Source organism: Apium graveolens, chromosome 6 (assembly GCF_009905375.1).
Source record: "Apium graveolens cultivar Ventura chromosome 6, ASM990537v1, whole genome shotgun sequence".
Lineage (NCBI taxonomy): Eukaryota > Viridiplantae > Streptophyta > Magnoliopsida > Apiales > Apiaceae > Apium > Apium graveolens.
The window spans coordinates 14,336,375-14,348,357 of NC_133652.1; the positions used below are offsets into that span (position 1 = coordinate 14,336,375).

Sequence of the window (11,983 nt, forward strand, 5' to 3'; positions counted from 1 at the left end):
CTTATTCAAGATGCATGCTATACAGGCTTAAATATTTAAGTGCTCGCACTGTTATCAAGTAGCTCTATCAGCTGTCTGGATATAGAACCTAGGACTAATAATATAAGCAGATAAGAGTGCAACTAATGTATTCCAACCTTATCAGAATGTCCTAGGCTCTAAGGTGAGGGAATGTCGTTGCATGATAAGGTCCATGAGTGTAGAGTTGTTCCCTGCAGTGGGCTGTTTCAAAAATAGTAGTTGTTTTGTTGTGCAGTTTCTGACTTTCTGTCCCCTTGTTTAGCTTAAGTACCAAGTAGTACAGCAAAATGTGTATCTGATGGTCTCTGAGCTGGGTAAGCTTCTATTGCAAATTTCTTTGTATTTGTTCATTAGCAGGTGAGCCTTAAATTTTCTGTTTACTCAACAACATATGTTTGATGTGGCAGGATGCTATGCTAGTTACAGGATATTATATGCATTTGGAAATTGTTCTTTAACTTATGATTATCATTCTCTTATCTCCTTGTTTGGGGCTTGCAGGCACACTTTATCGATAAATTTCTTCTATCGAAGGTCCTAAAATACGTGGAGTTGGTGTTGTGTGAACTTAACTCTTGAGATACAAGATGAGAGAAGTCAATAAGCTTTGATTGAGTTTTGATTATCTTTTCTGCTCTTTCGCTTTTAATGAATATATTGTAAATGAAGGTCTCTTGCTGAGACATTTATTTTGATGTAATAAATTATTGTGTAATATTTTTTTATTATTAAGATCAAATTGATGGTTCAATTTTTTTTTTAATGTAATTTAAGTATATTCTTGTCAAATTCTTACAAGAAAATTGTCAAATACTTAAAAGAAAATAAAAATGTTTTTTTTTCAAAAAAATCACTTTAGGCATCGGTTATTTAGATACCCGTCGCTATTGGGCAGGATAGTAGCGTCGGCATTTCAGACAGCCGACGCTATTGAGTAAGGCTATAGCGTCGGCGTTTCAGGCAATCGACGCTGTTGGGCAGGCCTATAGCGTCGGGATTTTAAATAACTGACGCTGTTGGGCAGCCTTTAGCGTCGGCTGTTTGAATAACCGACACTAATGTCAAGACTTTAGCGTTGCCAACTTAACCGACGCTAAAGGCCTATACCTATAGCGTCTCCCACATTTGCTATGCCACTTAACCGTCGCTTTAGGGGTTATTTGACCGACGCTAAAAGTTCAGTTTGTACTAGTGCCTTATGAAATGGTACTTGATGTCTATGTGCTTTGTCCTTGAATATTGCACTGGATTTTTAGTGATCGCAATTGCACTTGTGTTATCACATAAAATAGGAATCCTCTCAACTTGTAAACCATAGTCTAGCAATTGATTTTTCATCCATAAAATCTGTGCACAGCCACTGCCAGCAGCAATATATTCAGCTTCAGCTGTAGAAGTAGAAACTGAATTTTGCTTTTTACTGAACCAGGACACAATCTTGTTTCCTAGAAATTGACAAGTTCCTGTTGTGCTCTTTCTATCAATTCTACAACCTGCATAATCTGCATCTGAATAACCAGTTAGATCAAAACCAGAATCTCTAGGGTACCAAATGCCAAGTTTTGGTGTTCCCTTGAGATATCTGAAAATTCTCTTAATAGCTATCAAGTGAGATTCTCTAGGGTCAGCCTGAAATCTAGCATATAAACATGTAGCAAACATTATATCTGACCTACTAGCTGTTAAGTACAGAAGTGAGCCAACCATGCCTCTATAACTTGAAATATCCACAGAATTTTCAGTAATGTTTAGTTCAAGCTTAGTTACAGTGGCCATGGGAGTTTTTGCAGATGTGCAATCCATTAGATCAAACTTCTTTAAAAGATCAAAAATATATTTAGTTTGACTAATGAATATTCCATCACTAACTTTCTTAACTTGCAAACAAAGAAAGTAAGTTAGTTCTCCCATCATACTCATTTCATACTTACTTTGCATCAATTTGGCAAACTTTTTGCAAAGTTTCTCATCTGTAGAGCCAAAAATAATATCATCTACATAAATTTGAACAAGTATACTAGAGCCATTAACATTTCTGAAAAATAAAGTTTTATCTATAGTACCTCTTGTGAAATGATTTTCCAAAAGGAACTTTGATAAAGTGTTATACCAGGCTCTAGGTGCTTGCTTCAGTCCATAAAGTGCTTTCAGAAGATAATAGACATATTCTGGAAAATTTGGATCTTCAAAACCAGGAGGTTGACTAACATACACTTCTTCCTCCAAATCTCCATTTAGAAAGGCACTTTTGATATCCATTTGATAGACCTTGAAATTGGCATGGGCTGCATAGGCTAAGAAGATTCTGATGGCTTCAAGTCTTGTAACAGGAGCAAAAGTTTCATCAAAATCTATTCCTTCTTGCTGACAATAACCCTTAGCAACCAATCTAGCTTTATTCCTGATTACTATGCCATTTTCATCCATCTTGTTTCTAAATACCCACTTGGTGTCTATTGAATTCTTTCCTTTAGGCTTGGGTACCAGCTTCCATACATCATTCCTTTCAAATTGGTTTAGCTCCTCCTGCATAGCTAAAATCCAATCAAGATTCAACAAAGCTTCTTCTACCTTCTTTGGTTCTTCCTTTGACAGAAAGCTGCTGTATAGACATTCTTCCTGAGTTGCTCTTCTTGTTTGAACTCTAGACGAAACAACACCAATGATAAGCTCAAAGGGGTGATCTTTTATCCATTTCCTTTGTTGAGGTAGATTAGCTCTAGATGAAGAGACCTCATGATTGTCTTGATGTGTGATTGTGTTTTGATTGCTAGAAACTCCCCCTGAGTTTGTGGATCTTTGATTTGAGAAAGGGGAATTTTCTATAGGTGATCTGTCGTGACCTCCTGCTCCTTTTGATAACCCGACGGATGGTAAATTTTGAGTACCGACGGATGAGGCAGGTTGTCTTCTGACAAATTACACAGATTGCCTTCCGACGGATGAAGCATTATGCAACTTGACAGATGTTGAGTTTTGTGCTTTATTGGTGGTAGATTTGTCTGCATTATCCTTAGACACTGTTTCTTGATCACTCTCATCATCACTGCCATCACTAACCATCTCCACATTGTCGAATTTGAGGCTCTCATGGTAATCTCCATCTTTCAGTCCTTCAATCTTTTTATCATCAAACACAACATGTATAGATTCCACAACAATGTTGGTTCTTAGATTGTAGACTCTATATGCTTTACCAACAGCATATCCAATAAAAATTCCTTCATCTGCTTTAGCATCAAACTTCCCATTTTGATCAGTTTGATTTCTTAGGATATAGCATTTGCAGCCAAAGACATGAATAAAGTTTAGAGTTGGTTTCTTGTTCTTGAACAATTGATAGGGAGTCATGCATCTTGCTTGATTAATCAGAGAATTGTTCTGAGTGTAGCAGCAGTATTTACAGCTTCAGCCCAGAAATATGTTGGTAGTTTAGATTCTTCAAGCATTGTCCTTGCAGCTTCTATAAGTGATATGTTCTTCCATTCCGCTACTCCATTCTGTTATGGAGTCCTTGCTGCTGAAAACTCATGCAGAATCCCATTTTCTTCACAAAATGCTCTCATGACAGAATTCTTGAACTCAGTTCCATTGTCACTCCTGATTCTTCTAACTTTGAAATCAGGATGATTGTTGACTTGCCTTATGTGATTGATGATGATTTCACTAGCTTCATCTTTAGACTTTAAAAAATATATCCAAGAGAACTTTGAGAAATCATCTACAATTACTAGGCAAAATCTTTTCCTTGAGATGGACAATACATTGACTGGTCCAAACAAATTTATGTGAAGCAGTTGCAAAGGCTCTTCAATTGCTGAATCAAGTTTCTTCCTGAATGATGCTTTAATCTGCTTCCCTTTTTGGCGGGCATCACACAGTCCATCCTTTGTAAACTCCACTAGAGGAATGCCTCTTACTAGTTCTTTCTTTACCAGCTCATTCATGGTCTTGAAGTTTAAATGGGATAGCTTCTTGTGCCATAGCCAACTTTCATCCTGACGCTTTACTGAGAAGGCAAGTTATAGATTCTGCTTTGGATGAGTTGAAATCAGCTAGATACACATTTCCTCTTCTCATACCAATGAGAACCACTTTGTTTCTTTGATTATTAGTCACAACACAGGCTTCTTTGTTGAAGGTTACTGAATTGCCTTTGTCACAAAGCTGGCTGATACTCAACAGATTGTGTTTGAGACCATCCACTAAGGTAACCTCCTCAATGATGACATTGTCCTTTAAAATTAAGCCATATCCCACAGTATAACCCTTGCTGTCATCTCCAAAAGTAATACTTGGGCCAGCTCTCTCCTTAACCTCTGTGAGTAGGGTAGAATCACCAGTCATGTATCTTGCACAACTATCCAAGTACCAAAGATTCCTTCTGTTTCCCTGCACACATCAAAATCAAATCAAGTTGATTTTGGTACCCAAGTTTCCTTGGGTCCTGCCTTGTTAGCTTTCTTCTTCTATTTCTTAGGTCTTATCTCATTTGACTTAGGAATTTTAGATTCTTCCTTAGTCATTTGGGTTGGACCTTTGAAACCATTCAATGCAACAGAATTATCATGAGGATTTTCATCTTTCGACGGATAACACTTTTTGTTATCCGACGTATAGTCCTCATCATCCGTCGAGTCTACATCTGTTAGCAAACCATCTACCAAATTAGGTTCTAATTTCTCTTTGCCCTTTTTCCAGGCTTCATCACAAAAAGACTCAATTCCTTTAACTTTGGTGATTTGAGCATGGACATCCCTGGATGTTTTCTATGATTTAATCACCTTTTGTTCACGCTCGAGCTGCTTCTTTAAAATCTCTTCCTTTTTCAATGACTCAGTTAATTCCTCCTTGGAAATCTTACACTCAATTTTTAGTTTCTCAAAATCAACAAATTGAGACTCAAGCACATTATTCCTCTCACTTAAAAACAAGTTGTTTTCTTTGATTTTAGCATTTTCTTTAGTAAGAGACTTAAGTGTAACACGCAAATGATATAATTCGGTAGACATGTTGTTTATGTCATCATTACACTTAGCTTTAGATAAATGTGCAAGGTTTGTAGTAATTACCTGATTGCTTGAGGAACTTGTCTCTGTTTCATCAGACTTGGCCATTAGGGCTAGATTGACATAGCTGACATCTTCATCTTCATCCAAACCATCTGCTGCCCAGTCATTCTCTTGTGTAATAAAAGCCCTTTCCTTTTTTTTGAGTAGATCAAAGTATTTTTGCTTATAATCCACAGAATCAAACCTTTTTTTACCGGAATCTGACTTTCTACACTCATTTGCAAAATGCCCTGGCAAGCCATATTTGAAACATTTGAATTTTGACTTATCCACCATGTTTCTATTTGGCTTGGCTGCTCCAAAGTTCTTCTTGAACTTGAGCTTGGCAAATCTCCTGGAAAGAAATGCTAGGTGCTCATCAATGTCCTCCATGTCATCTTGGCTCAATGAATCTTCACTTTATACTGGAAGCCCCTTGCCCTTTTTCTCATAGACCTTAGAAGTTGACTCAACAGCTTCCATCTTCACTTCCTTCTCCTTTTCCAAATCAGTAACTAGTGTAATGGATCCTCCTTTCTTCTTTCCTCTCTCCATCCTTTCATCCTGCTCTATCTCAAGCTCATAGGTCTTCAGGATGCCATACAGTCTCTCCAAAGTAAACTCTTTATAATCTTGTGAGTTTCTTAATGAGACTGTCATTGGTTTCCATTCTTTTGGAAGAGATCTAAGGAATTTTAGATTAGAGTCTTTAGTCTGATGGACTCTTCCATGCAACTTAAGAGCATTTAGTAGTTTTTGAAATCTACTAAAAATGTCAGTGAGTGACTCACTTTCCTCATTGTGAAAATGCTCATATTGCTGAATCAAGAGCTGCATCTTATTTTCTCTAACTTGCTCAGTGACATTACAGATTATCTGTATAGTATCCCAGACTTCCTTGGCAGTTTTGTAGTTGATAATGTTGTCAAACATGTCTGCATCAACTCTATTGAACATAATGTTCATGGTCTTTTTATCATTCCTGACTTGTTCAATGTCAGGATCAGACCATTCGTGCCTTGGCTTGGGAACTGATGGCTCGTTTCCTGTTGCAGCTCTCATTGGAACGTGAGGGCCTCTTTCTATGCAGTCCACATAGGCCTCATCTTGAGAAAGCATATGAAGATGCATCTTTACCTTCCAATGATGGTAATTATCTTTATCTAGAAAAGGAATCTTGACTCCAATATCTTTCTTGTTCATCTTGCTGAATTGTTTTGATCTTTAAACTCTTTGTAGATTAAGAGCTTGCTCTGATACCAATTGTTAGTCCCTTAACAATATAGCAAGAATTACAGAAGGGGGGTTGAATGGAATTCTTGAACCTTTTTCTTGAAATAAAAATATTCAACTCGAATATAGATATAAGTGTTTTGATTAGCACAATACGGAATAGAAACTTAATTGAATCAAAACATAAGTAATTAAAAACAAGAGTCTTTAAAAACTTTCTGGTGGATTTAAACAATTCCACCAGAGATATATATTATATATCGAGAGGACTCTGTGTGCAAGAATGCTCACAGCTGCTTACAAATTGAACTACTGAGAATACAGGGAAATGCTAAAGATTCTGCTTACAAAGATTTCTCTGTTTTTGTATCTCATCTTTTTTATTTGTATTTGCTACATTCTTGGTTTATATATTACCAAGATTACAAAGTCAAAAAGACTGAATAAATATAAAAACTATCAGTCTTAAGCTTTGCTACTTTTCGTCCTCTATTACCCAGTTAATGGGCTTCCACAGTAAATTTGTATACATCTCGATGGCTATGCTCAGCTTTTACTGTTCAACTGCTGTTTGAATTCTTTATATGATCATCCCTTGGACTTTATGAACATCCGTTGGATATATGATCATCCGTTGACTTTCTGAACATCCGTTGATGGCTTCATTGATCATCCGTCGACTGCTATATTAAACATCCGTTGATAGTCATTTGATCATCCGTCGATGGCTTTGTTAATCATCCGTCGGTAGCTATTTTGGCACTTGACTTCATTTCACTTATGTAGAATTACAAGACATCATTTATATACAATTAATCAACCTATTCTGCATATTTAGTTAAAGTCAATATGACTTATAGGCTACTACAAAATCTATACAAAGATGTATACATAACTGTGCTACAGACTCATTATTACATAAGCTACTCACTCGATGGATAATAAGTTAACATCCGTCGGGACTATAATGAGTTATCTGTCGGGACTATAATTCTTATCCGTCGAGTGCTATATTATTTCACTAAGTAAAATCTACTTAGATGTTTTGTTTATGAAATCATCAAGTAGACAACATATGCACAACAATATGTCTGACATGTCCACTGGCAAAGTTTACTTAGCTTCCATTCACTAAGATTCAATCAAGAGCATACAATGTGTTTGAGATGGTGCACATTGACACATGGGGACCATATAGAGTTCATTACAGAGGTAATTATAGTTACTTTCTTACCTTTGTAGATGATTCTTGGGTACACTTACTCAAGCACAAGTCTGATACATATAGTGCTATCTACAACTTTGTGAAAATGGTAAAGACTCAATTTGATCAAAGGGTAAAAATTATAAGGTCTGATAATGCCCTGGAATTTGATGATTACAAATGTAAATTTTTCTTTAAAAGATTAGGAATACTCCATCAAACTTCATGCCCAGATAAGCCACAATATAATGAAAGGGCAGAAAGGAAACATAAAAATATTTTGGAGATGGCCAGAGCTATGAGATTTCAAGGTGTTTTGCCACTCAAGTTCTGGGGAGATTGTGTGCTTGCTGCTACACATATTAATAATAGACTGCCAAGTGTTATATTAAGAGGTAAAAGTCCATGTTACCTATGATGGACATTTAAGAACTATGGGTTGTCTAACTTCCAATCCCAACCAGAAGAAAGATAATTTTCAAGAAATAGGACTACCCTATGTATTTATAGGCTATTCTTCATTATAAAAAGGATATAGGTTGCATAATTTTCTAACTGGAACCACATTTGTTTCCAGAGATGTAAGATTTTATGAAATTATATACCTTTATCATGTATTTCAGTCAACTATGATAAAGAGCTCAGAAGTGCAGCAAGAAGCAACCAATGAGACACATGTTACCTATGATTATTATGAGTATGATAATTTTCCAAATATAAGTCAAGATGCAACATAGTCAGAACCTGATCTTCATCAACAAGAACAATCCATTATTCAAAGATCAAATAGAGAGCATATACCTCCTGCTTGGTATAATGATTACTTTATCAGTGCCAATTGTGTTGGGAAGATAACTGAAACTCAGGCCATCTCTCAATTCTCATGCTTTATGAATACAGTAGGTAGAGCACCTGATACTAAATGTTTCAAATAAGCAGTAAGGCATAGTCATTGGCTCCAAGCCATTAATGAAGAACTGGATCTATTGGAAAGTAATCAAACCTGGGAAATTACTGATTTACCTACTGGAAAGACTATTATAGGGTGCAAGTGGATGTACACAACAAAGTTTGATCCTTAGAGAAAAAGTACCAGACACAAGTCTAGACTTGTTATTTTGGGAAATAAACAAAGGTATGACATTGATTATGACCAAACCTTTGCCCCTGTAGCAAAGTTATCTACAGTCAGATTTTTACTTGTAGTTGCATCTTTGAAGGGTTGGCACAAATATCAGATAGATGTGAAGAATGCATTTTTACATAGAAATTTGCAGGAGGTGGTATACATGAAATTTCCTCCATGTTATGAAGGTGCTGATTTTAGAATTGATGTTGCATCACTAGAGAAATATGCAAAATACTCTGTGCTTCAAACTAAAGTTTGCAGATTACTTAAGACCATTTATGGTATTAGACAGTCACCAAGACTATGGTTTGATAAGCTAAGCTCAGCTTTAAAAGAGAATGATTTTACTTCATCTAAGTTAGACTGCTCTTTCTTCAAAAAACAGGAGGATGAAAATTTCACTGCAATTCTGGCATATATGGATGACTTGATTGTGACAGGTAGCATCATGCCTCATATTCAGGAAGCAAAGAAATTTTTGAGCTCTTAGTTCAAGATGAAGAATCTTGGAGACTTGAGATATTTTCTAGGATTTGAAGTCGATAGAAGTGCTCAATGCATTTTTTTATCACAGAAGAAATATATGCAGAATATTCTTGAGGAGTTCAAAATGACAAAGTGCAAGCCTTTAAGGTTAGCGATGGATGCTCATGTGAAACTTCTTTTTACTGCTGGAGATCTCCTTCCTGATCCTGATGTATAGCAGAAACTTGTTGGTAAACTGATTTAACTTACAATCACTAGACTAGACATTGCATATACTTCTGATTCTGTAGCAGAACTCCAAGTTTATTGTGATAGTGATTGGGCATACTATCCTAACTCTAGGAGATCAATTTCTGGTTTCTGCCACAGTTGAACCAGAATATAGGTCTTTAGAAATGGCTACATGTGATATAGGTCTTTAGCAATGGCTACATGTGAAGTCCCGTGGATCAAGCAACTTCTCAAGGACCTGGGACTTACTCATCTTGGAGCAAATACCATTTTCTGTGATAATAAAGTAGCATTGACAATTGCTGATAATCCAGTTCATCATCAAAAAACTAAATATGTGGAGATAGACTGTCATTTTATCAGAGAGAAGACTGTTGTAGGAAAAATTACTCCAACTTATGTCTCCACTACTAATCAACTAGTTGATGTTTACTAGTAGTGGTGGCAGACTTGTTTTTATCAAATGCTGAAGCTGTTGGAATATAAGCTAGAACCTTCCAGAAAAACTATTTAATTCCTTACATGAATGTGAAGTCACAGATACATGATTCTGGTGCATGAACCTTAGTTTACATATTCCTAGAAAATTAAGTGTTCTATATACTAGTTCAGTGAATCTATATCTATGTAATCCTATAAATTATAATACCAATTACTCAATCATATCAAGAAATTCTAGAGAACAAGTTTCTTCTCTTTGCATTTTATTTTTCCCATCAAATTGGTATTAGAGCCTGTTCGAGAACCTGTTCTATAACCTGTTCAGAGCCAATTTCTTAACTTGTTCATCAAACATCCTCTTCTAATATGGCCACCAACAACAACACACTATAACCTCAACTGCCAAGATTAAATGGAAAGAATTCCGGTCAAAGGAGTATTATGATGAAAGCTTTATTTGGTTCTCAAGATTTATGGGATATTGTTGAAACTGGTTATGAAGAAACTCCTGATCAAACTACTCTCAATCAACAACAATTGGCAGTTGTAAAGGAAAACCGGAAAAAAGACAAGAAAGCACTTTTTTCATATATCAGGCAGTAGATGAAGCTATTTTTGAAAGGATCTCTACAGCAGCAACATCAAAAGAAGCATGGAGCACTTTTAATATAACATACAAAGGTGAAGACAAGGTGAAGATGATAAGATTGCAGGCTTTAAGGGGTGAGTTTGAGCTATTAAGAATGAAGGAGACAGAGTTCGTAGAAGACTACTTTAACAGAGTTTTTTCTATCTCAAATCAACTCAGGGTCAATGGTGAAGAATTGAAGGATCAGCGGATAATAAAAAAAAATTCTTCGGAGTATGTCAAAGAAATACGAGCATATAGTTGTTGCAATAGAGGAATAAAAAAATTTAAGTGAGCTTCCACTTGAATCTCTATTGGGCTCCTTACAATCTCATGAATTAAGGATTAAACAATTTGAATCATCACCCTCTGAGCAAGCATTCCGGATGCAAGAATTCCATCGTGGAGGCTTCCATGGAAGAGGACGCGGGAGAAATTTTTGTAGAAAAGGAAGAAGCCAACCAGATTCTTACGCAAGAGGAAGGTCTCAAGCACGAAATTATCAATATCAATTAAATCATGAAGCAAGTCCAGGAAATCAATATGAAAGAGGAAGATTCCATGGACAAGTTAGAGGCAGAGGAAGAGGTAATTATCAATTTTAAATCCAATGCAATTTTTGTCATAAATTTGGTCATTTAAAGAAAGATTGCTACTCGAGATTGAAATATGAAAGAAATGAGACCAGTTTTTTACATGAAAGTTCTGAATCAAAGAATGAAGAATCTGTCCTTCTTATGTTTAATGAGCAAGAGGTCTCCACCAAGAATATTTGGTACATTGACAGTGGTTGTAGCCACCACATGATAGGACACAAAAGCATTCTTATTAATCTGGATGAATCTGTCCAGCGAGAGGTAAAAACTGACGATGACAAACGGCACCTGATACAAGGATGTGGTGATGTTCCAATCCAAACCAAGCGAGACCAGAATTTTGTTCGTGATGTCTACTATATTCCAGGGCTGAAGCATAATCTTTTAAGCGTGGGACAATTATTAAATAAGGGACATAATGTGATTTTCAATGGTGAGCTGTGTGATATAAGAGATAAGAATAATTCTCTTATTGCGAGAATCAAAATGACACCAAATAAAATTTTTCCTTTAAAGTTAAATGAGACATCACTCAATTGTTTCTCTAGTATTGTGGAGGACAAATCATGGCTGTGGCATCTAAGATACAATCATCTAAGCTTCAGCACACTCTCAAAAATCTTTCAGGAGCATATGGTGAGAGGCATTCCATACATCAATAAACAAGATCAAATCTGTGAAGGCCATGTATTTGGAAAACACAAACGTGATTCTTTTCCAAGTGGAATGGCAAAAAGGGCATCTTAACCTTTAGAGCTGGTGCACTCAGATTTATGTGGTCCAATTCGAGAAAATTCACTTGGAGGTAAAAAATATTTTCTCACATTTATTGATGATTGCACTAGGAAAATATGGATATATTTTCTAAAATAGAAATCTGAAGCTTTTGGAGTGTTCAAGAATTTTAAAGCTCTTGTTGAAAAATAAAGTGGACTTGATCTAAAGGCCTTACGTTCTGACCAA

General features: G+C 36.1%; 1 protein-coding gene across 1 annotated transcript; it reads left to right on the forward strand.

The window, feature by feature from the left end:
• The first annotated feature begins 10,943 nt into the window (after positions 1-10,943).
• LOC141664640 (uncharacterized) lies at positions 10,944-11,767 on the forward strand. The gene is made up of 2 exons (XM_074470593.1): positions 10,944-11,012; positions 11,069-11,767. The coding sequence occupies exons 1-2, from the start codon at positions 10,944-10,946 to the stop codon at positions 11,765-11,767; spliced, it is 768 nt and encodes a 255-aa protein (XP_074326694.1).
• The last annotated feature ends 216 nt before the right edge of the window (positions 11,768-11,983 follow it).